The 25,563-nt window shown below is 43.8% G+C and overlaps 2 protein-coding genes across 3 annotated transcripts in view; one reads left to right on the top strand and one right to left on the bottom strand.

The window, feature by feature from the left end:
- The window catches only part of coil (coilin p80), a 35,702-nt gene extending 16,331 nt beyond the window's left edge, over positions 1-19,371 (top strand). Inside the window, exons 4-7 of the mRNA XM_077619077.1 lie at positions 6,624-6,671; positions 6,764-6,833; positions 9,684-9,772; positions 19,105-19,371. Coding sequence (XP_077475203.1) covers positions 6,624-6,671; positions 6,764-6,833; positions 9,684-9,772; positions 19,105-19,152 — 255 coding nt within the window. The 3' untranslated portion in view covers positions 19,153-19,371. The remainder of the gene's footprint in view (positions 1-6,623; positions 6,672-6,763; positions 6,834-9,683; positions 9,773-19,104) is intronic.
- A 2,372-nt stretch (positions 19,372-21,743) lies between these two features.
- Positions 21,744-25,563, bottom strand: part of cln3 (CLN3 lysosomal/endosomal transmembrane protein, battenin) — an 81,893-nt gene continuing 78,073 nt past the window's right edge. Inside the window, exons 15-16 of one of the 2 annotated variants that reach the window (XR_013304901.1) lie at positions 24,562-24,720; positions 21,744-24,482 (exon numbers count right to left, since the gene is read on the bottom strand). Coding sequence is in view for 1 of the 2 variants with exons in the window: in XM_077619068.1 (XP_077475194.1) it covers positions 24,616-24,720 (105 nt within the window). In the remaining variant the exon portion in view is untranslated. Of the gene's footprint in view, positions 24,721-25,563 lie in introns of both variants that reach the window. The other variant, XM_077619068.1, reaches the window with a different exon arrangement.

Below are 25,563 nucleotides of genomic sequence, written 5' to 3'. Positions count from 1 at the left end.
AGCTTGATGCGCGTGAGAGTGGTGAGCGTTGCACGGTCGTACAACTTGAATCGTTCGACCGTCAGTAGCATTTATAAACAGAAAGATCGAGCAGCAGGACCCAATATTGAACGTTGCACAAAGTTTGCAAATCAATTGAATGATGCCATACAGTGCTACCGCATCATTTATGATGAAAAAAAGAAGAAAACTGTGCAATCGTCGTTAGATCGCTTCTTTCGGCCAGTTTCTAATACATAAATCTCTCTCTCTCTCTCTCTCTCTCTCTCTCTCTACAGTACTGTACATATTCTCTCCATTTTATTAAATGTTTTTTTCAGTACAAACCAATGCGTGTTACTTATACAAGCCTTAAACATACAAATGCACTTATATAAACCTTCACTATACTTATATAGGCCTTAAACATAAATTATAATACAAAATATAGCACTGAATCAACTTCCAAACAAATTCAACTTATGAACAATCGCTCGGAACCTAACTCGTTCGTAAGTAGGGGAGCGTCTGTACCGTATTTACTCGCATATAAGCCGCATTTGTCGGACAAAAAAATGATAACTGAATCGAGGGTACGGCTTATATGCGCATAAAAACACGACTTGCAAAAAAAACTGCAATTTGACGGCACCGTGACACGATGATTCGACACGATAACGTCACTTCAAAATGGCGCCCACGCGTACGCCATAACGTGACGACGCAAGCGAATGCCGACAGTCATTTATTTCAAAATAGAGAAAAGATAAACAGATAAAACGCTAAACAAAATTTATTTTGACATCTATAAATGAAATTCATTAAAAAAATATTGCATAAAACGCAAAACGTTCCCGTCACTGCTCGCTCGGGGCAGGCCGTCTTAGTGAGGTCGCGGGGCGCAGGCTTCTTAGCGAGGTCGGGGCACGGCCATCTTAGGGAGTTTGGGGCGCTGCCGTCTACATTTTTTTTCCGCCAGATACGAGTAGCCTTGATTTTGAAATAAAACAAAATTCCACCTTGATTTTTTTTTCGTTTTATTTCTTGTTCGAAAGTGACAACTGTTATAGACTGTGATTGTTTCACAGTAAGAATGTACCCCGGAACATTAAGTGTTTGCCACAGTTTCTCCAATCACTGTCACGATTGGTTGATTCCCGCCACTGATTGTAAATGACCAAGTGTTTTGTTTACTAAAATGTCCTGAAAATGTTACCGGGTAAGCATGCATTATTTACTCAGGTTATAACAACTATTGGAGTAATATGAACCATCGAAAGAATTTAGATATTTTGACATTAGAAGCAATTTGGCTGCCACAACATCTTAAACTTCAGATAAGAAAATTGTAATTTCTGTAATTAGAAAGCATCAGTTCTCATCAAGATAGCCTTTTTTCTTGTTTCAAATTTGAATAATTTGATATTTTCAATTTACAAAGACAGGCATATTAACTTCCTTATTATACTGTCTCAGAAATACTACTTGTGATGATTTTTCTTAAGATTTCCCCTTCAAAGTAACACATTTGTACTCCCTATTAAAACCATGAATAAGGAGGTGCAAATTGGGAATCAGGGGGGCGGCTTAGACGCGAGAAATTGTAAAATTCAAAAATTTCAAGGCAACTTTATGGGTGCGGCTTATACGCGCGGGTGGCTTATATGTGAGTACATGCGGTAATAGGCCCACGCTTCACCTCAACAAAGCCAATGCATCTACAGTGCCATCTAATGAAACAATTGCAAGGAAAATAAAAAAAATAACGTTTATTAATGTAATATTATCAAGTTTGGCGGGCCGAATTAAAATGTTTAACGGGCCGCATGTGGCCCCCAGGCCGTAGTTTGCCCATGCTGGTCTAGAACAGTCTCATAATGAACACTCGCGTAGCACAAAATGTACAAACATTTTCAATGCACACACGTATGACACGAAACGTACACACTTTCGATGCTCACAAATCTGATACAAAACACACATTTCGGGATTTGTAAACACATCTGACACAGTACAAACACACTCATCAAAATGTGTGAATGTTCACGCGCATGTATGATGTTTTATTTGAAAACCCCACTTCCGACTTTGTGGATCTTTTTGAGGCTCATCTCGCCCTTAAGAGAAACGTACTTGTAATTTTTCTAAATCTGGAGCCCGTCTACAGCCAATCTCATGGGCCGAGGTGTTGTGTAAATCACTGTGTTAAAGAAAGACAACAGAAAACACTGCTGGCACATCAGCAGATTTATTCTAGACTCCCTGTCTTCGCTTGGGACAAGATATAAAAAGTGTACAGCGATGAGCACACAGAATGTCTGGAGTTTATGATAATCTATGTCCTTGATACGTGAACGGGCCTACACGTCTGCTAGACGGGCCTCCACCTTCGCAAGCCACAAATCCACCTCCGAAAGCCGGGCCTCCACCTCCACAAGCCAGCCCCCCACCTCTGCTAGCTGAACCTCCAGCGGTGGGTTGAGTCCCGGAGTGATTTATGCCCAAGGAATGTTGTATTTAAGAAACAAATATCTGCTCATCTGTATGGCACCCTTAACCAAGTTAAGGTGCTCTGGGACCCACAACATAAGCCAAAAATGAGTCCTTGGTGGTCATTTCAATATCAGAAGCAACTTGCCTCAAGCCTGGATTTTTTTATGCTTGTCCAAGGCCTGGCTAAATGTAAATACACCGATGGCTGGACTGCATGTACCGGGTTACAATATCTTTAGAAGGGACCGTGTGGGGAAATTGTGGTGGCTAAATGCACTCAATCTGAAGGGAACTACACAGTCACCTCTAGAACCAGCTCATGTTCATCTGTTCTGTTGAATTATTGTTTTACCAATGCTTGCAATGGAGTAGGAGCTTTATAAACCAAGATGGCATCTGCATGAATAGCACAATTGTTCCAGTTGAGGCATTTAAAAAAATGTTTTTATTATCTGACAGTGATGGTATGTTTTTGGTTTTCTGTTCAAAACTTTCAGAGCTTGCTTATAAACGGTTTCAAATTTACTGTTGTCTTGCAGACTTATGGTCAACTTGTTGGGGAGTAAAACGTGTGATCTGATCATTCTGTCAAAATACAGTTTTGCTGAATCAGGTGTTAGATTGTTTCTAATGAACCCAAAGTTGGTTGTGAATCAAGAGTGATTTCTAGGTATTTAAACTCTTGGACTACATTGATTGTTTTACCTTGAGCAAAAACGGATCAATGTCAGTTGTCGTTCTTTTTGAGAAGTACCATATTTTCACGCCTATCGGGCACACTTAAAAGTCTAGTATTTTGTCTAAAATTGACGCTGCGCCCATCAGTCGGTGTGCGCCTTGTGTTTACACTAAATTTAAAATTTTGTATGACCCTGACTGATTGGTTTCATTTCTTGCCGACACGCGACATTCGAGGCATTACTGTAACAATCTGTGAAATTTTCAAACAAGATTCTTGTTGCTGGGATGCCCTTGATCAAAGTGATCGCAATTCTGTTACAGGACTGTAAATTTTAACACAACATTTAATTTAGTCAAAAAAATTGTGTGGAGGCCGGCCTGGCGGTCATGTGCTTAATTGGCCTCACAGTTATAGGAACAAATGTACGGTCCCATGTGGGTCCTCACTGTTTGGTGTTTGCGTGTTCTCCCCGGGCTTGCATGGTTTTTCTCCAGGTACTCTGGTTTCTGCTCACATCCCCAAAACATGCAGGGTAAGCTGGTTCCACACTCTAAATCAGGGGTCTCGAACTCAATTTACCTGGGGGCCGCTAGAGGCCGAGTCCGGGTGAGACTGGGCCGCATCAGGATTTCCACAAGAAAAGCACTGATAAAACTTTCCAACGTTATCAAATATCTTTATTTTTTAACAAAAAATAATGAATTAAATAAATTAACTTAAAGATGAATAAAAAATAAATCAATCAGTAATATAAAACCAAATAATACTAATGAGCATACAGTAGATATACACTGGCTGGCTAAGTAGAGAAAATGAATTATTTTTATTCCGTTTCAAATGTCTGTATTAACAGCTCTTTAACCTTTAACTTTCTGAACTTGAATGGAACATTGAACATGAAATATTCTGAACACAGCTTCTTTTGCCTACTCCTTGCTGCTAGAGACCTGGCAGCGCTTCTTCTCACATAGTCACATTTGGCTTGAGGGAGGAAGCAGTGGAGACCCTCAGTAGAGCTTGAAGATGCTCATCAGTAAGTCTGGACCTGTACTTGGACTTATTGAAGTTCAAGGTGGAGAAGAGCTTCTCACACAAGTATGTGCTCCCAAAAAGGCACATGGTCCGCTTGAACCTTCGGGAAAGTTCAGGGAAGCTGGGGGTCAACTCTCAAAAATTGCCCAAGCTTGTCTGCTTCTCCACTCACCTCCCTGAACTTGGCTTTGAGTGCAGAGTTGCACTGCAGGTCAATGAGCTCCATTTGAAGCTCAGGAGGGGCATCTTGCACATTAAAGGAGAAGGGGTCCGCAAAAATTTGAAATGTGGCTTTGTGTGTCTTGAAGTCTGCAAATCTGTGATCAAATTCCTCCTGTAGCTTCGAAATGGCCTCAACATACTTCTCACCACTGAATGGTGTGCCTGCATCCACGAGAGCCTTGCATGCTGGGAAATGGCAAAGGTTTGTCTGAGAGAGCTGGGCTTTCCATAACACAAGTTTAGTGCAGAATGCTCTCACGTTGTCATAGGCAGCACTGACAAGTTGCCCCTGGCCTTGTAGCTTCTTGTTCAGTACATTAAGCTCATGTGTGATATCAACAAGAAAAGCCAAGTCCATGAGCCATTTGGGATCACTTAGCACAGGATCAATCAACTCACAAACGGCGTAGCTAGCTTTGACTGCTGCATTACTGTCTTTGGTAGCCTTCTTGAAGAGATCCTGTTGCCTCAGAAGACGTGTTTTAAGACTGGCAACCTGGTTGGCTCTCTCATCTCCCTGGTATTTTTCGTACTCCTCAGCATGTCTCATAGTACAATTACGTTTCAAATTGTATTCCTTGTGCACCGCAACTTTTTCAGTGTAAATGAGACACGTCGGGGTGCCCCTGTGTTCAACAAAGAAATATTGCACTCCCCACTTTTCTTGAAACTGTCTGTGCTCATCACCGACCTTTCTCTTCACGGCAGGCTTTGATAGAGACATCTCTGGGGCTCTGTAATATGTTTTTCCACTTGGAATGAGTCTCGGGTTGATCTTTCACATTCAGTCGCGCGGGTTTGTGGCGCATGTGCACTTTCGCTCTCCGTTTCAATCGCGGAGATGGCTACAGACACTGACACAGGCTGGATCACGGATCATAGCGCCTCATTCAGTTCTATGCTGAGAGCAGCGGAGGAGTGTGCGCGCCGAGCGGAGTGATCGGCCTCACGGCTTCTCCTCCGCCCAGCTGATTGGAGGAATGAATGAGTGAGTGAGCGAGGCACTGGACAGCCGTATACCTCACCGTGATTGGTTCATTCAGCTCCGAACCAAAGTTCCCTCTAATTTTTTGTTGGTCTGAGCAGAAAGACAACCTCCCTGAGCGCACTGAGTACCAATGTGAGCGACATCATCGGTACTCGGATGATTCGCTTAAAGACGTTTCGCCGACGGACGTTTGACAGACGGGCAGGTCGCCGAATGGACGTTCCACCGAACGTTCATTCGGCCGAACGGAGGTTTCGCCGAAACGGGATTCGAACGCTCGCCCCGCCGGATCGTGTGTGTACAAGTTTTTCAACCTCGGCCCGCGGGCCATATACGGCCCGTTAGGATTTTTAATCCGGCCCGCCGCCGGTGTTTTCCAAATTATAGTAAAAATCAATGTTCGTCTACCATCAATGGCAGTCCGGGAATAAGCACTCTTGGGCAGGCAGATGTAGCAGAACCGAGCCGTAAAATGACAGCAATCGGGTCAAATCCATCCTAAAACAGCATTTAATGATTAAATACAAATACTGGATGATATCGCGATGGAGGCAAAAAAACGTCTATAGACGTCCATTCGCCAAACGGCTCAAAATGCTCTCAAATTCGGTCAAATCCAGCTGAAAACAGCGTTTAATGATTAAATACAAATACTAGTATTTGTATTTAATCATTAAACTAACAAATACTAGTACGACCTGTCCGTCTGTCAAACGTCCGTCGGCGAAACGTCTTTAGGCGAATCATCCGGTCACGACATCATCATTGCTCGCTATCGGCACACCAGTATCACACCTGCCACAAGCAGGTGCATGTCAATGTTCCCTCTAATTTTTCATGTAAAACATGCTGTAAAACAAGAAAAACATGAGTGGACAGAGCTACTGCCACTGGCTGCCACTTAAACGGCGCCATCATGGGGAAAGGGGTAAAAAAAAAAAAAAAAAAAAAAAAAAAAAAAAAATTTAAAAAAAAAAAAAAAAAATCGATATTTCATATTAAGACGGGGGCCGCAAATTATCGTCCCGCGGGCCGCAGTTGGCCCGCGGGCCGCAAGTTTGAGACCCCTGCTCTAAATGTATGGGTGTGAGTGTGTATGGTTGTCCATCTAGTAAGTGTTCCCTGCGATTATTATTTTGTATTTTTTATTTTTACAAAGTTTTAACAAATACTTGGGCTTCTATAGTGTGGTTTTGGTCACAAACATTTGTTTTGTTTAATTCCCAGCAATTGGAGCTTACTGAGAATTATACACCCGAGGTATCATCTTACAAGGTTTGTAATTTTTTTGCAAATTGAAAATAGAGCAACCCTTTGTGATAACCTTGTGAAGTTTCTATTAAGTCAAATGTTGCTATGCATTTTAGGAGGCTATAATTGTGAGCTTTGACTCAATAACGAAGCAGATTGAGCTGGAACTGCTTTCTGCTACACAAGGTAAGATTCATATGCGCAAATTAATAAAATAACAGCCTGGTTGCCTAAATATGATCCATACTGTATCCAATATTTTTCCCTCTGTGAGGCGTTTGGCCTCAGACATTGTGTCTGCCGATATAAATCTCATTCACAGCTCATGCAAGTTCAGTATCAATCCTCAGGTTGCATTCATCTGATTTTCATCAAAAGCCATGTTGAGAAAGGCCTGAATAAACTGAGTAAGGCAGGTGCCACAGTGCAGCCAGTTTCATCATGGGGCAGTTGATAAGGAGAGTAGGTGTCAGGTTACTTTGAAAGACTTTCGAGTCTGCACAGAATCTTTCAAATTTCCAAAATCTGTTTTCAAGCTATACCTACATGTGGTCAGATTTACACTAAAACCTTGCTACTTCGCGCTCCGGTTATTGCTGATTAACTCCTCTGCGGGTCAAAAAAATATTCAATCAATTTTATTTTGTTTTTAATGTAAAAAATAAATAAATAAATAAAAAATCCAACGGATGCGTCACTCACTACCTCGGAACGTTTCAGTCAGCCAAGATTCAAGCCGTATGTGAGCACCCTCGTGACGTCATGGATGCCGATTAGCCAGCACCCTCGTGACGTCACAGATGCCGATTGGCCAGCACCCACGGGATTTCTCGGACGCGTTTGGCCAATTCCTCTCTGCATTTCTTCAGCACTCGTCATGGCGCCTAAACGCTCTCTATCCATTCGTGCATCAACTGCGATAATCGAGGTATTACTGTACCTTGATTAACACTGCAACAAGATGTCATTTGTGTGCACGCATCACTCGACGCAAATCATTTATATAAGATGTTCCATTTGTAATTTAAACAACTATATGAAAGGATCAGAGTAAACAGATCTAAGTGCATTTACTGGCTCATTCTCTGAACTCCTGTATTACCCCTGCCTGTCAATACTAAGACATTTTCATCTTGCTTTGCTAGAAATAACTGTCCACGGAAGAAAATTATACCTTGTAAATCAGAATTATGACCTAAAGACAACAATATGTCAAATGTGATGACGAGTTAATTAAAAGAAAAAAACAAAACAAGCTCAATTTTGTTACCACAGTATGTAGGCTTTTAAACAAGTAAACTAATGGCGAACTCTTCAACTACAGGCAATGAAAGGTTCGCAATTAATTAAGCACCCCTCATACACACACACGGTACTCGGACGTTTGGTCGCCGGACTGTTGGTCGCCGGACGTTTGGTCGCCCGGAAGGTTATTGATAATTACTATTTAAAATTGTTGCTCAAATTCCCTAAATACAAACTGCGAATTATTATTTTGTCATACTTAATGTCCTATTAATTATTAGGCTAAAGAAAAGCTCCAAATTTCCCGTACTTTTATTGTGTTTTGTTGGAGAACTTGTTAAGACCCTGACTGACGTCCCTTCCTAAGGGGACAACCCATGTACATACACACTCTTATACACTCACACGTCCGCTCAGTGAAACTGCTCAGGGCCATTGTTGGCTTTGATTGATACGTAGACCGTGTTGTTTTACCTTGTTTGGTCGTCGCACGTTTGGTCGTCGGACGTTTGGTCGCCGGACGTTTGGTCGCCGGACGTTTGGTCGCCGGACGTTTGGTCGCCGGACGTTTGGTCGCCGGACGTTTGGTCGCCGGACGTTTGGTCGCCGCACGTTTGGGTCCGGGCGACCAAACGTCGGGCGACCAAACGTCGGGCCGCCAAACGTCGGGCCGCCAAACGTCGGGCCGCCAAACGTCGGGCCGCCAAACGTCGGGCCGCCAAACGTCCGGCGACCAAACGTCTGGCGACCAAACGTCGGGCGACCAAACGTCCGGTCACGCACACACACAAGAAATTTGTCTCTCATGACCGATGGGCATACATCCCTGGAATATATCTACCAAATTGTATTGTGAGCCCTCCATGAATAATGGTGGAATATTTCAAAATGTACACACCACCCCCAAAATCATCAGCGGGCACTTGACAGGCCTTTAGCTTGAACAAGTTTAATATTCCAGGTTTAGTTAAAGCAGTGCTTCTCATTCCCTGCTGACGATTCATAACCTTATCGTGGTGGTGGGGTTTGTGTCCAAATGATCCTAGGACCTATGTTGTCTGGGGCCTTGTGACCCTGATAGGGTCACCCATGGCAAACTAGTCCTCTATTTTATTTTGAAATTGTCGTGCTCTCCCATTGGCTATCTCCGCTGGCCTCCCATTGCCTTGGAGGGGTTACGTCTCTTTAAAATATATCTCAACTTACAAAAAATCCAAGTTACCAAACCATTTCAGGAACAAATTAATTTTGTATTTAGAGGTACCACTGCACTTGTACTTGTACTACCGGTGCAGGTGCCTGTAGTGCAAGTGCAAGTATACCAACCAGCACAGCAACACTACCCATCCAATTTCTCCAGAAATTGAATTTGTGGTTTCTGATTGAAATTCTATATTTTTATGATAAATAGCTTGATTCCCCCTTGTTCAATGTTCCCTCTATTTTTTCATGTAAAACATGCTGTAAAACACGAAAAACATAAGAGTGGACAGAGCTACTGCCACTGGCTGCCGCTTAAACGGCGCCATCATGGGTAAAGGGGTAAAAAAAAAAGGGATTTTATGTACTGTGGGCCATATGATTGCTGCTGCGCAGAGAAGACGAGAGTAGTGCGCAATTGCGCACGCGCGCAGCTTAGAGGGAACATTGCCCTTGTTTAGCACTTCTCTGGCAGCCGAAGAGGGAAGGATATGTTGGTTGCTTAATTTTTAGCCACAAATGTTACATATTGCTCCTTTCAAGCTTTAATTTTAAATTGCATTGAATATTGATTCTGTTCACATTTACCAGCCCCTTCTGAGCCTGGCAAGTTTGACCTGGTGTACCAGAACCAAGATGGATCAGAGATTGTGGAGTACGCTGTGTCTAGAGGATCCAGGGTAATTTCTAAAAACACAGTTTTCATATTTCTTGTATTGACACTGATTCTCAGGATTCTGAATCCAAATCTGACCTTAGATTTTTTTCCTGTAATAATCAACAATCAAAAGTACCATATTTTCTCGCATATAAGCCGCTTTTGTCGGACAAAAAATGATGACTGAATCGAGGGTACGGCTTATATATACGGCTTTAAACTCATAATATTACGATTTGAATCTTGTCATAGTACAATCTATGATTTCATATTTCAATTTTAACCTCGTAATAGTTTGATTTTAATCTCTTAATATTGAGATTTCTCTCTGTTAGGATTGGGTTCACATTGTTATTTGAGTTTCCTCTGCGTCTGTTGATGTTGATTTCCCTACTCTTATTTCTCCCCCCTGTCTTGCCGTTCCTCTCGCGCAGCTCCGCGTCAGGAACGGTAGTTGCGAGACCTGTTGCGGCTCAATATTGATCCATATATAATACAGTTGTGGTCAAAAGTTTACATACACTTGTGAAGAACATAATGTCATGGCTCTCTTGAGTTTCCAGTTATTTCTACAACTCTGATTTTTCTCTGATGGAGTGATTATATATGGATCAATATTGAGCCGCAACAGGTCTCGCAACTACGGTAAGCAGCTGGACACTCCATTTTCACCCCATGCACGGTGAATACTGGGATACAGTGGTACCTCGACATACGAGTGCTCCGACATACGAGCAATTTGAGATACGAGTAAAATTTCGGGCAAACATTTATCTTGAGATACGAGACAAATTTTTATATACGAGCATACAGCGGACGCAAGAGGCTACTCATAAGAACATCATGGGCACTGTCTTTCTGGTCGCAACTCCCTCGTGTAATGTCTCTACGAGCACTGGGCGGAGCGTTTAATTTTTTTTGCATGTTTTTTCCCGTTAGTCAGTGCGAATGGCGTATATACTACTTTTCGTTGGCAAGTGGTTGTGCGTTATCCTATTGTGAGGACATTTGTGTGCATCATTTTCGGAATATTTTGAAGGGAATACAAAAGCAAACAACGCTCGATAGGTTGCATCTGAAAGTCAGGGTGGAGGCGGGCAAAATTGAAGTTTGGTTCTTTTATGACTTTATTATGGGTTAACAGAAAAAGTGATGAAATCTGCTGGGTCAAAAATATACATACAGCAACACGAATTAGCAATTTTGGTGACTTAGAAAGTTGTGTCAGTGAAATGAGCTTCATAGCATGGCCTCTTAACTTCTTGTGAGAGATTATGAGTGACTACAGCTGGTGACTTCTCTGAGGCCATTTAAATAGGGCTCATTGGATGCAAACGCCCACACTCTACAATGGGAAAGTCAAAGGAGTTTAGCATGGATCTGAAAAAGCGAATCCTTGACTTGAACAAGTCAGGAAAGTCACTTGGAGCCATTTCAAAGCAGCTGCAGGTCTCAAGAGCAACACTGCAAACAATTGTTTGTAAGTATAAAGTGCATGGCACTGTTTTGTCACTGCCACGATCAGGAAGAAAACGCAAGCTATCACCTGCTGCTGAGAGAAAATTGGTCAGGAGGGTGAAGATTCAACCGAGAATCACCAAAAAGCAGATCTGCCAAGAATTAGAAGCTGCTGGAACACAGGTGTCAGTGTCCAGAGTCAAGCGTGTTTGCATCTCCATGGACTGAGAGGCGGCCGTGCAAGAAGAAAGCCCTTGCTCCAAAAGCGGCACCTTAAGGCTCGAATGAAGTTTGCTGCTGATCACATGGACAAAGATAAGACCTTCTGGAGGAAAGTTCTGTGGTCAGACGAAACTAAAATCGAGCTGTTTGGCCACAATGCCCAGCAATATGTTTGGAGGAGAAAAGGTGAGGCCTTTAACCCCAAGTACACCATGCCTACCGTCGAGCACGGTGGTGGTACTATTATGCTGTGGGGCTGTTTCGCTACCAATGGAACTGGTGCTTTACAGAGCGTAAATGGGATAATGAAGAAGGAGGATTACCTTCAAATTCTTCAGGATGACCTAAAGTCATCAGCCCGAAGATTGGGTCTTGGGCGCAGTTGGGTGTTCCAACAGGACAATGACCCCAAACACACATCAAAAGTGGCAATGGAATGGCTAAATCAGGCTAGATTTAAGGTTTTCGAATGGCCTTCCCAAAGTCCTGACTGAAACCCCATTGAGAACTTGTGGACAATGCTGAAGAAACAAGTCCATGTCAGAAAGCCATTAAATTAAACTGAACTGCACCAATTCTGTCAAGAGGAGTGGTCAAAGATTCAACCAGAAGCTTGAGGATGGCTACCAAAACCGCCTAATTGAAGTGAAAATGGCCAAGGGACATGTTACCAAATATTAGCGCTGCTGTATGTATATTTTTGACCCAGCAGATTTGATCACTTTTTTCTGTTTACCCATAATAAAGTCATAAAAGAACCAAACTTCATGAATGTTTTTGTGACAAAGAAGTATCTCTCTATCAGAACTCTATCAGAGAAAAATCAGAGTTGTAGAAATATCTGGAAACTCAAGAGAGCCATGACATTATGTTCTTCACAAGTGTATGTAAACTTTTGACCACAACTGTATATACCGTAAAACCTCTATTTCAACGGCATGCCGTTCTATTTTTCAAACTTTCCCTCATAGTGCCGTTGAATTAGAGGGTGCCGCTCTATTTTTCGACTAGCTGGTCAGAATTTTGAGAAGATGTGGTAAATTTTATGGATGAAAAGAGAAAGGCCTTTTGTTAAATAAATATGTATATGTTACCATACATATTTAACAAAAGGCCCAAATACAAGGCGATTACTGGTAAGTAATTACAAATTCACTGGTGAAAATCAAGTGACAGGTCGCTGTTGAAACTGTTCTCGTCATTCACATTACCTTACGCATTAGCGTCGAGTGTCTGAGTCAGTTCACGTTCATCGTCGCCAGCATTGGCTCGCGCTTGCTAGACAAGTTGCCAACCAGTCTGAATCGGACCGTCTGATCTGAAACAATGGATCTGGCAATCCTTAAAGCCGTCAAGAGCGTTGGTCAGTCTGCATCCCTTGAACGACTTGATGATTAGATCCTTTGGCAGATGATCCCAAGCATCGGCAATCCATTTCAAATAAACTTCCATTGTTTGATGGTTACATGTTCAACAAGGATCAGATTAAAGACTATGAGCCAAAAGTACTGCCACAAGAATGAGACTTCATTCAGCCAAAATAACTGCTCATTGCAATTCTTCAAGATAACCTAAAGTTATCAGCCCAAAGATTGGGTATTGGGCGCAGTTGGATGTTCCAACAGAACAATGACACCAAACACACATCAAAAGTGGTAATGGAATGGCTAAATCAGGCTAGAATTAAGGTTTTCGAATGGCCTTCCCAAAGTCCTGACTTAAATCCCATTGAGAACTTGTGGACAATGCTGAATAAACAAGTCCATGTCAGAAAGCCATCAAATTTAACTGAACTGCACCTATTCTGTCAAGAGAAGTGGTCAAAGATTCAACCAGAAGTTTGTGGATGGCTACCAAAAGAGCCTAATTGAAGGGAAAATGGCCAACGGACATGTTACCAAAAATTAGCGCTGCTGTATGTATATTTTTGACCCAGCAGATTTGATCACTTTTTTCTGTTCACCCATAATAGTCATAAAAGAAACAAACTTCATGAATGTTTTTTGTGTGACAGAAGTATCTGTTCCAATCACTCTATCCGAGAAAAATCAGAGTTGTAGAAATAACTGGAAACTCAAAAGAGCCATGATATTATGTTTTTCACAAGTGTATGTAAACTTTTGACCAAAACTGTATATAATTTGCAGTCTAGAATGAATGCTCTGTTGACACCAATCTAGGGGCTGGAGTTCTTTTGTCAATCCACCCAAAATGATGGCGAACACCAAATTAGTGTGCTCGACGTGTCAATGACGAGTGCTATTTCTGTATTTTACACACACAGGACGCACCGTTTTTATAGACCCAGCCAGGCATGGCAAAACATACACCAGCTTAAACATACACGCTACACCCACACACTAAAATCACGTTTTTAAAAAGGCAACGGAAGCAAAACTGAGTTTTGTTGTACTTTATTTAGCCATTTTACACGTCATCATCACCCACAAATCCATCAAAGTTGCTTCGTAAAGCTGTGTTGATGCCGATCGCCAGGCTACAATCCATTCGCAAATAGTTCAGGCGTTCGGTCATTAAGGCCGGACAGCGGAGCCATAGGTGTTCAGACGACTCTGTTTCCTCGTCGCACAGGCGGCAGCGATCCGAGTCGGATTTCCCCACAAGGTGGAGACAACGGCGGAGCAGGGGGTGGTGTCCACTGCGGAAACGAATCAGGTCTGTGCGGTCTCCTTTCGATAGTGCAAGTTCTTCCGCTGTGACTTTCGTAGTGTAGGTCTGCAAAAGGCGGGGGTGGGAGAGGGGGGGGAGCGATCTTCACGTTGGATGATGGCGCGTCTTGTGGCTGCGTCCGGGGAGGTATGGGTTTGGTCATCTGACGAGCCAAGTTTAGCTAGGGCATCGGCCAGGTCGTTACCGCATGTTGCAGTGGCCCGGGATCCACAGTAGCTGTAGTCGCTTAGGCAGAGGGAAAAGGGCGATGTCACCCTGAAGTCTCCGAATGGCGGGGTCTTGCGTGTGGGGGTTTCCCATAGCTTGGACCAGCGATTTGCAGTCACTGAGGATGATTGATGTCTGCCAGTCTACTGTTTCCCTCAGCCAGGAGAGTGCCTCGGTCAGTGCCACTTTTTCAGAGTGGTAGGAGCTGCTGCGGGCGCCAGTGGCACCATGCCATTGGTGGATGATTGCAGTCTCCTTAATGACGACGAAACCTGCACCACCGTCCGCAGTGCCTTCTTTGGTGGATCCATCTGTGAAGATCTGTAGGTCCGGTTCACCCATGCTTCTGATGAGCTCTTCGGCCTTATCTCTTTGGATGATGGTCGGCATGTGTTTAGAGACTGCGGTTTGGATGGGGGGGGGGGGTTAATAGCCAGGGTGGGCAGGGGTGGGAAGAGTATGTACAAGGGGTATGGAGTTCAAGAGTGGTAAGACGGGGAAGGGTCGAAGATCGCCAGTCTGGCTTCTTTTGTAACCGCATTTTGACGTTTTCATGGAGAAGGCGGTGTCGGGGATCAGAAGGAGGCAGCTGGTTCCAGGCATCAGCTTTAAGAAGTGCTTGCAAATTGAGGCGGGATGAGAGGGGTGTAAGATGTGCCTCATGTAGGACTGCTTCAGTGGGGGTAGACCTGAGGTGGTGGGTTATGGCGCGGGCTGCTTCCAGTTGGGCAGTTTCAAGGGATTTGAGGTGAGTTTGGGCCAGCCAGGGGGCCCATGCTGGTGCTGCGTATCTGCGAGACTTCTCTGGGTGGCAATATACACCGTTCTAAGGTCGTTTGGTTGCCAACCCCAAGATGTGCCACTGAGTTTGCGGAGGAGATTCGTTCTTTTGGACATGGTTTGGCGGACTTTTTTCACTTGCTCCGCAAATGTGAGTTGTCGGTCGAAGGATATGCTAAGGAAAGTGGGGGTGGGTTTATGCTTGAGGGCGGCGCCATTTATTGAGATCTTTGCTTGCCATTTGGCCTCAGCTGAGTCCAGGCTGAAAAATGACACCTCACACTTTGTGGTGTTAAGGTTTAGGTGTGCCTCGAACTCCACCTCCAGACTTTTTCAACCTCCATTTGAAGTCTGCTTTCCACCTCCTCTTTGTTCCTACCCCGACAAGCAAGAGCCAGATCGTCTGCATAGGCGCTGACCAGGGTGGAATCGTTGAACTTGTCGAGGAGGTCATTAATGTAGATGATGAATAAGAGGGGCGACAGGACCGAGCCTTGGGGCAGCCCTTCTTTGAAGGTTCTGCTCCTGCTGACGGTATTGTTGATCCTGACCCTGGCTGTGCGATTTGTGAGCCAGTTGGCGATCCATCTGATGAAGCGGTAGGGGACCCCCAGGTCTGCCATTTTTTGTAAGAGACCTGTTCTCCATACCTGGTCGAATGCCTTGCTGAAGTCAAAGAAAGTTGCAAGCGTGCGTTGTCGTTGAGTCGACTGGAAGCCATCAGAGATGAACTGCGACAGTCGCAGGGCCTGGTCCATCGTGCTTCTTCCCTTTCGAAAACCGGCTTGCCAATGGCTGAGAAGCTGTTTATCTTCCAACCACCAGGCGAGACGGTTCACGATGAGCCTTTCCATCGTTTTGCTAAGCGTAGAGGTGAGGGCGATCGGTCTGTAGTTCCCGACGTCTTTTGGTGCCTTCCCTTTTTTGAGGAAAGGGATGATGGTGGCCACTCGCCAAGCTTGTGGACACCAGCCCTCTAGCCAGCTGGTGTTGACGATATGGAGTAGTTCGGGGAGGATGTTTGCCAGGAGATTTTTTAGAAGGTCCGGGGCTATGTCGTCGGGTCCAGCTGCCTTACCCGCTTTAAGTTGGGACAGCGCTGTCTGCAGTTCAGTATCGGTGAACGGGAGCTCGAGGACTTGTTGCGGTGAGCCAGGCAGTCTGCGGGTAGCTGTACGTAGAGAACGCACTGCTCGTCTGCTCCGCTTGTCACTCTTGCGTCCGCTTACCGAGGCATATTCCCTGATAAATGCTGTTGCCTTGGCTCGGTCACTCACGTACTCCTTGTTCTTGTAGACCAAGGACTCGCCAGATTGTTGTGTTTTGGTGCCTGAGAGGGATTTTACTAAGGACCAGGCTTGTCCCGTAGATTTTGTCTCGGCGATCTTGGCGAGGTGTAAGCGCCATGCGTTTCTTTTCGCTTCAGTGGTTTTTTGTTTGATCTGTTGACAGAGTGCTATCCATTCTTTCCTATTTTGTTGGAGGTCTCGACGTAGTCTATTCCTTTCGCGGATGAGGTCCTTCAGGTCCTGTGTCAACCATGGGAGCTCCTTCTGGCGGATAACTTTGACCGGTATTGTAAGTGCTGCTGCCTCTTTCATGTGTTGCACTAAGAGGGAGAGTTTTTCCAGGGCTGTGGCTGCTGCGGAGATTAAGGGTAGGCGATCTATGAGGATGGTACGATACCTCTTCCAGTCAGCTTTCGAGAAGTTGGGTCGTACTCTTCTTTGTTGGCATTCGACACGGAGACCACGGTTCCACCTAATCAGAATCGGTCTGTGGTCGGAGGTCATCTCGTCGATGGGTTCCCATTGCAGATGTTAGGCCGTGGTGGGGTCAGCGATCGAGGTGCCGCCTGCGGGCGATGGGAATGTGGATATGCTGGAGTTCGAGGGGACCTGATGGGGACGCTGGAAGGATGGAGTAGGGGATGCCACATTTCAGGTAGACAAGGAGAGACCCCCGCCTCGTCGCTGTTTTGTGCCTGAGCCCTCACGGTCAGGGCGAATCACGTTATAACCGTCGAGCTGAGGCGTCGGGTCTTCGAGTCCCAGTTTTGTTTCCTGGAGGAGGAGGATGTCAATTTTAAGACGTGCCGTCACCTCTTTCAGTTCGGTAGTCTTGGTTGCCAGGTAGTCACAGTTCCACTGAAGGATGGTGAGACCGGCTTTCTGTGCCTCCGGTAGATCGGCAATCCTCTCTGTGGGTTGTTGAGGGTGGGAGTGTTTCAGGTTCAGGCAGCTCTGGCAGCACCAGTTATTGTTCCTGCGAAGTATGGTTAAAGCGTGTCTGGTTTCAGGGGCGCATTTGAGGTGGAATCCACGTTTGCAGGATCTACATGTCAGGGGAGAGCGTGAAACGATTAATTTGTTATTACAGGTGGGGCAGTTTGTGTTTATAGGTTGGTGTATTGTTATGGCTGTTTGGTGTGTGGAGGATTGTTGTGTCAGGGGTGGTGAACAGGTCGGGCATAGCCAGTTTGCATTAGTTTGGGAGCGAGGTAGTCCAGAGCAAGAGCGGTGGGATTTGTTGGGGCAGTTCGAGCAGGGTATGGGGGAGATGGTAGGGGAAAAGGAGATTTTGCAGACACAGCATTTTTCTTTCGGTCCCACGTAGGCTGTGCGCGGAAGTGACGGCACGACGGCATTTCCGGAACAGGATCCGCAGAGAAAGCCTTGATGACTCTTTATCTGGGTTCGGGTCAGGCCGCTACAGGTCCTGTGGAAATTTCGTCGGCAAGCGTTGCAGACCAGTGGGGTGAAGTCACGACGGATCTTCTTAGAGCATCCCGGGCAGGAAGGTTCTCCTCGACGTCGCCTGCCCTTAGGAGGAGTAACCGGAGGTGTGGGGCAGGGCGGACATCTCCGGCTGGATGAAAAACATAGGGCGCCATGTTCCTGGGTGGCAGCTCTGGGTGTTTGTGTTGGATTCGCAGGCCGCGGCGGGCGGCCTCCCGGGAGACACCTCGTGAAGGTTCCAACTGTTGTCTCCCTGTGTTGATGCCGATTGCCAGGCCACAATCCATTCGCAAATAGTAGCTAGCGTCCATGCTTTGTGAAGCTGTGTTGATGCCGATCGCCAGGCCACAATCCATTGGGTGTATTGACAAAAGAACTATATATCCCAGCAGTCACTGCGCAGTACTTTTTCTACGGGAAAATAGTAAGAGTCGGGGGCTGCTTGCCATAGTTGTGAGAGCTGTAGAGGATGGTGTACCCTATCGAATGATTTATTTTATTTTATCGTGATAACAATTTTAGTATTGGTCCATATATAAATCGCACTGGATTATAAGGCGCCCTGTCTATTTTGGAGTTAATTTAAGACTTATGTGCGCCTTATAGTCGTGAAAATACGGTATATATCCCAGTATTCACCGCGCACGGGAGAAAATGGGTCTCTGGCTGCTTAGCGTCGTTGCGAGACCTGTTGCGGCCCAATATTGATCCATATTTAATATATAATTCGCAGTCTAGAATGAATGCTCTGTTGACGCCAATTTAGCGGCTGGAGTTCTTTTGTCAATCCACCCAGAATGATGGCGAACACCGAATTAGTGTGCGCGCCGTCATAGTGGGTGGAGTGACAAAAGAATTATATATCCCAGTATGCACCGCGCAAGGGGGAAAATGGAGTCGCCGGCTGCTTACTGTAGTTGCAAGACCTGTTGCGGATCAACATTGATCCATATATAAGGCACACCGGATTATAAGGCCCATAATCAGCTTTTGATAAAGGCTTTTAGGTGTGCCTTATAGTGCGGAAAATACGGTAATCAAAAGGGACAAAAGATAAGTGGTTAGAATGCCGTTGGAGAATTGCAACAAGTGGCCCTCAACGTCTGTCCTCTTTGCAAATGAAAATCCAAAAGGGTGGCTTCCCTCTTTCTTTCTGCATGTCTTTATGGATGCCTAACAGTAAAGCTGACATTTAATTTATGCAAAAATAAGGTGCAGTGGTTCGTTATTAAGTAATCATTTTGTTCTGTGTCCACAGGTAAATGAGCAATGGGACTCTTTGTTGGAACCAAGGCTGATTATATGATTTGCATTGTATTTGACCTTATGCATTAGGTTTTACTATGAATCGTGTTGCAATATTTTTAATGTCACAGTTTTCATTCAACCATAAATGATCTTCAGGGTACATATGTAATTTAATAAATACCCTAAGTTCAATGATATGGATGATATTTGATGAACTGCATTTTTATATTTTATTTGTGTTGGTGTTTGCTCCAATAAAACATTATATTTTGAATTATGTGGTCTCTGTGGCATTATCATTATCAATTACCCTCACACATTGTATAGCAGATTAAAAATCTTAAGAATATACTGTACTTTCAGTACTATTTATTCAAAATGTATGGGTACGGTCACGTAAGCTTGTGGACTGACAGGATGGTGACTAACTGAAATATTTACCGTATTTTCTCGATTATAACACGCAGATTTTTGCTATATAATTAATTCCAATAGATGGGGTGCGTGTTATAATCAATAACTAAAATAAATTACAAATTTTCGATCGAAAAAAGCATTGTCAAACTCACTTTGACGCACGGACATTGTGCAATTTCCAACTTTGAATTCAAAATACACGCATATTAAAGATCGTCAAGCCTCACAAACATCACAATCCTGCATTAATAAGCTGGAAAGTAGAATGGCGATAGAGACAAATGGTCAACGCCAATATTTTTCCTGTAACAGCATAAAAACACCATGAACTTACCGTCAGTAGTGCAAAATGGAAGCGTCCATTTTGTATTGCATTCCAGCTCGCTGATTGGCTGATTTTCGGAGCCTGCCACGCTCAGTACAATTATAAATTTTCGGTTTTACGTCATCTCGTAAAGCCGATCGAAAATCGGAAAGCCGAGACCACCACTGCCCCCCTCTAGCCTCGTACTCGTCTCAGTTCACCCTCTCTCAGTTCAGTTTTGGACATTGTACAAGCAACATGGCATCAAAACGAGCAAGTTATACCGCAGCGTTCAAAAGAAAAGTCATCAAAGTGGCAGAGGAATTGGGCAACAGAGAAGCTGGAAGAAAATTTGATATTAGTGAAGCTAACATCCGTGGTTGGAGGAAGAAGAAAGACTCATTATTGAAAGAAAAAGCAACAGCAAAAGCATCAGGACGTGGAAGAAAAGCAATGTTCCCAGAGTTAGAGAAAGAACTTCTTAAAACGATTGCTGAGAGAAGAGCTGCAGGGTGTGCCATCAACACAGTCGAGCTGCGTATCCTCGCCCTGAAAATCATGAAAAAAACCAACAAGGATTCCGGCTTCAAATCGTCTGCATGTTGGTGCTATAAGTTTATGCAACGGCACGACCCATCTGTAAGAAAGAGAACGTCAATTGCCCAAAGGAACCCTTCATCTATTGTCCTAAAAATCAATACCCCTCACCAAACCCCCTCCATATAACCTTTCATCTATTGTCCTAAAATTCAAACGCATAACTCCACCGTTCATCAGTATTGTCCTTTAATACCATACCCATCACCCAATTCCTATCAATCAGTATATTTAGCACCCGACTTACTTTCTACCCCCTACTACTAAAAAAGGTAAGATTTCTGATTTTCGTCAGCGGGAAATTTTAGGTGCGCACTATATTCGATTACTGCGTTTTTCCAGATGTTTTTGGCCCAAAATTACCTGCGTGTTATTTTCGAGTGCGCGTTAAAATCGAGAAAATACGGTACCTGAAAAATTTAATAACATTTATTCTCAAAACCATCAATCCATTTTGGGGCAATTCAGGACTGAAACGGCGATTAAATATATAACCAGAATTTGCAGATATCCACAGCTTTCCTTTTCTGAAAACATCTTAATACTAAGCCTGTCCATGCATTCAATCAAAGAATAAATAAATGATAACGGTAGCAGGTGGCACTCCACCAGTTGTATATGCCAGATTCGGCGGGTTATATTCAAACACTCGGGTTGGAAGACAAATGCAATTTGGCAGTTTGGGATGCAACAATTGCAACCATGATGGCGCCACTCAAGTGGCAGCCGGTAGCAGTAGCTCCATCCGCTCCCACTCATTTTGTGTTTTTGCTGCTATTCTATCTTTTTTAATTGCATTTTGATGTTTTTGAATGGTTTCCCATATATTGCATTGTACTTTGTGCTTTTTGCTTTGTTGTTTTGCGACCTTTGCGACTCGACCCCACCCATCGCGTGGCTTGGTCTGTGCTGGCTACTGTCCTGCTACTGTAACCAAGGAAATTTCCCAAATACGGGATGAAATAAAGTTCTAATCTAGTAATCTAACCTAATATTTATGTCATTTCACCACTTTTAAAGTAAAAAAAAGTCTGAATTCTTCTGACAACATTGTTATGATGTTGCTAATAAATCAGTATCAATGATATGCATGCAGAAGAGTAATAAAAAACAAAATTATGATTAAAGTGGTGGTAGAGGTAGTGTCAACGCCACAGTGACGCTCCTATTAGTGCATTCGGGACAGCTCTCTCACCAGTGATTTCCATATTTTACCTCAGATTAGTGGAGAGCCATATGCACCCATGGAAAGAGCCACATATGGCTCGAGACATAGGTTCCCTACCCCTGCACTAGGGAAACACGCCCAACCACCAAACCATAACAAAACATGACAGCAATGTTATTTATTTATTTATTTTCTATTGAACTGGGTGTGTTCTACAGTGTGATTGGAATGAAGACTGTCTTTCCCTTCTGGGAAATTTTACTTTGATTCTGATAAGTTTAAAAGTCGAAGCAGGGTGTTTTCTATTCATTTTTTTAAAATAAAAAAATATTAAAGGAAGAGAAGATGACACAAAATAAAAAAGCATTAACACAAAAGATAAAACATGGAATACAGTACTAGTATATTAATAAAAGCCAAAATAACAAGAAAATAATATTAAAATGTCCAATTAAATACAGACGCTCCCCTACTTACGAACATTCAACTTACGAACAACGGTACATACGAACATGTCTGCAAATTGCGTTTAAGTCCAAAAATGTTCGCAAGTCAAATTTTGTATTTCGCGTCTTTTTCGGAGTAGTACTTCTTTCCGCCGCTAATACCGACGCCTGGCGCTGTGAGAGCTCAGCTCACCCAGCATCTACCTTCTTCTTCGTTGCAATGCGGAAGTGCGCGAATGTATCTCCAGTGTGCAAAGAACCTTTTTCATTTGTATCATTAAATATCTCATGCATCCAATATTGAATATGGTTGGTAAAAAGCTAAAGGCTTCTATTGAGGGAGTTGCAAGGAAGAGGCAAGCCATTTCATTTGAAACGAGTGGCAATAATAACGAAGCTTGATGCGCGTGAGAGTGGTGAGCGTTGCACATTCAGTACCATTTATAAACAGAAAGATCGAGCAGCAGGACCCAAATATTGAACGTTGCACAAAGTTTGCAAATCAATTGAATGATGCCATACAGTGCTACTGCATCATTTATGATGAAAAAAAGAAGAAAACTGTGCAATCGTCATTAGGTCGCTTCTTTTGGCCAGTTTCTAATACATAAATCTATCTCTCTCTCTACAGTACTGTACATATTCTCTCCATTTTATTAAATGTTTTTTTTTCAGTACAAACCAATGCGTGTTACTTATACAAGCCTTAAACATACAAATGCACTTATATAAACCTTCAATATACTTATATAGGCCTTAAACATAAATTATAATACAAAATATAGCACTAAATCAACTTACAAACAAATTCAACTTATGAACAATCGCTCGGAACCAATTGCGTTCGTAAGTTGAGGAGTGTCTGTACTAGCACCCCCATCACTGATGAAGTCAAAAGGGGAGGAAAAAAGGGAAGGTTCCAGGGGTCCCAGAGGAGGGCAAGCGCACTCTCCACAACAAAACCCTTATCGGGCGGTCATCCTGGCCGGCCCGCGAGGAACAGTCTCTGAAGGGGCGAAGCTGATGTCGCAGACCACCGCGCCAGGGAAGCACGATGGATTGCCGGCCGTCAGGGCCCCTGCCGTCAAGAGTTGCCACGGTCAGAACCCCGGGTGTCAAAGTCGCTACCGTCAGGTCGCCACTGTCAGGGCCCCCGCCATCAGGGTCGCCAACGTTAAGGCCCTCATCGTCAGGGTCGTCACCGTCAGGACCCCAGACGTAAAGGTCCTTATGGTTTCTTCACCGTGGTTCATCGTTCGTCATCTTGAAGTTTTTCTTGGAGGAAGCTGTGGCTGAGTGACTCGACCTGTGGGAGGCGATGGGGCTTGTGGGCAGTAATGAAGATTTTGACAAGTTGGTCGATGGGCACCAAAACGACCTCTCAAGGGAGCATGAGTAAATGCAGGAGGAATTCAACGAGGAGGAAGCAGCCACCATTGCAACAGCACAAATCAGAAAAAAATAAGGGAGAAACAAATTTTCCGACATTGTGGAAAAAAAACATGCTGAAAAAGTCTGAGTCGTGCGATCGCCCACTTTGACTAGGTTTGTCTTGTGCATTTTAGAAATGTATTATTTTTAAAAGTTGTCTTTAGATCAATTTCTCAAAATGTCTATCAACAAGAGGAACTTAAATCCTAACAGGTAAGAAGCAGTGGCGATAAATAAAAGGGGTGAAAAATTAGATGCCAAGAAATCATGAAACGCTTATGACAAAGATTAAAAGTTCAGTGTAAAATAGACACATTTTACTCACCAAAAATATTTTTATTTATACACAAAATCCATCCTCCTTTCTTTCGTCAAGAAGATTTCAATTACTCTGTTGTACAGATTGCCTGTGCGTTTCAAGTCCATCAAGAAGTTCTTTTCTATCGCCATCAAAGCTAATGCTGAACGTTGAGTCTGTCCTGTTGTATTTTTGGGATAAGTTTTTATTCTATTTAGGGCTGAAAATGTCCGTTCGACAGAAGCAGTGGACACGGGGATGGTCACTGCCAAACACACTAATGTGTACAGCCGGCCCATGCTCTCACTCAGATTTTTCTGCTGAAGGAAGTCAAGTAGATCAGTGGGAGATTTTCCTGCAAAATCATCCATGGCATACATTACAATCAGTTCTGTTCTTAGCGATCGAAAAGTGCTCCGTGGCTCTGCGTTAAGATGGAGAAGGCTGCCTGTGGGAAAGTTTTCTGGTATTCCCGAAACTTCTGCGGGTCGAGGAGGGAGAGAAACATCAGTCTTTCGTGGTCTTGAAATCTGGTCCGCGTCTGGCAAATAATATTGTCCAGAATCCTGTCGTGGAGTTGGTGGTAGTGCTCGCAAAAATCTTGCGCTTGACCCATTCGTGCGCTTGGAGCACCCGCACTGCGTTCGGTGGCCTCGTAGATTTCCTCATATCGGCTCCTCTCACGTTCAACTGTGTCACAAAACTCCTTTACTCTTGCAAGACAAAACTGTAGCAAAAAACTAAATTCAAAATCATCCAGACGTGCTTTAAATCCATCAGCACACCGCACAGACTACTCGTCGTACTCATCATAATGTTCCATGATGTGATGAAACAGTTCCTTTAGAACAGCTCTCTTCTCAAATACTGTATTGACCACTCTGGATGTGTACTGCCACGTTGGTGCCACACGAGGCAGACGCCGCTGGCAGATTTCGTCCAGCAGCTGTGTGCGTCGAGGTGATCTCGAAAAAAATGCAGCAAAGCCATTAAGGTGAGCAAAAAATATCTTGCATTCTTTAAGCTTTGAGGCCCCGAGTCAGTACTAAATTCAGCCGATGTGCATAGCAGTGTATGAATAAAGCTAACGGTGCTCTCTCCTTAACTTTAGCCTGCACCCCATTTAATCCAGAAGACATGGCCGCTGCACCGTCATAACACTGTGCCAGAACTTTACCCAGACATTCATTTTCCACCAAAAAGTGAATGATAAGACCTGCAATGTCATCGGCTCACTTCCCACTGGTAACATTTTCAAATCTGACGAATCGCTCCTTAACACCTTTGCCCGTGACCTAACGCAGAACCAGTGCGAGCTGTGTTGCATTACTGTTGTCTCATCAACGATTAGAGACAAACAGTACTTTTTTTATTTCCCTTCTGATCTCTTCCAAAATAGAGAGAAGATAAACAGATAAAACGCAAAAAAAATATTTTGACGTCTATGATTCAAATTCAAGAAAAAAACGCACGTATCTTGCATAAAACGTGAAAAAACACGTTCCCGTCACCGCTCGCTCGGGGCACGGCCATCTTACCTTGGTCCCGGCCAATGTTCCCTCTAAGCTGCGCGCGTGCGCAATAGCAAACTACTCTCGTCTTCTCCACGCACAGCAATCATATGGAGTGCACAAAATAAAATCCAACCTTTTTTTCCCCCAATGCAGTAGCTCTGTCCACTCTTATGTTTTTCGTGTTTTACAGCCCTTCTGTCTTTTTTTTAAATTACATTTTAATATTTCTTAATACATTCCTTTTTACTTTACTGTGCAAATAGAATAACAAGCGGTGAAATCGGGTGAAAACTG

This window comes from Stigmatopora argus, chromosome 14 (genome assembly GCF_051989625.1).
Source record: "Stigmatopora argus isolate UIUO_Sarg chromosome 14, RoL_Sarg_1.0, whole genome shotgun sequence".
In the NCBI taxonomy this organism is placed as follows: domain Eukaryota; kingdom Metazoa; phylum Chordata; class Actinopteri; order Syngnathiformes; family Syngnathidae; genus Stigmatopora; species Stigmatopora argus.
This window is presented reverse-complemented; position numbering and strand designations above follow the sequence as displayed.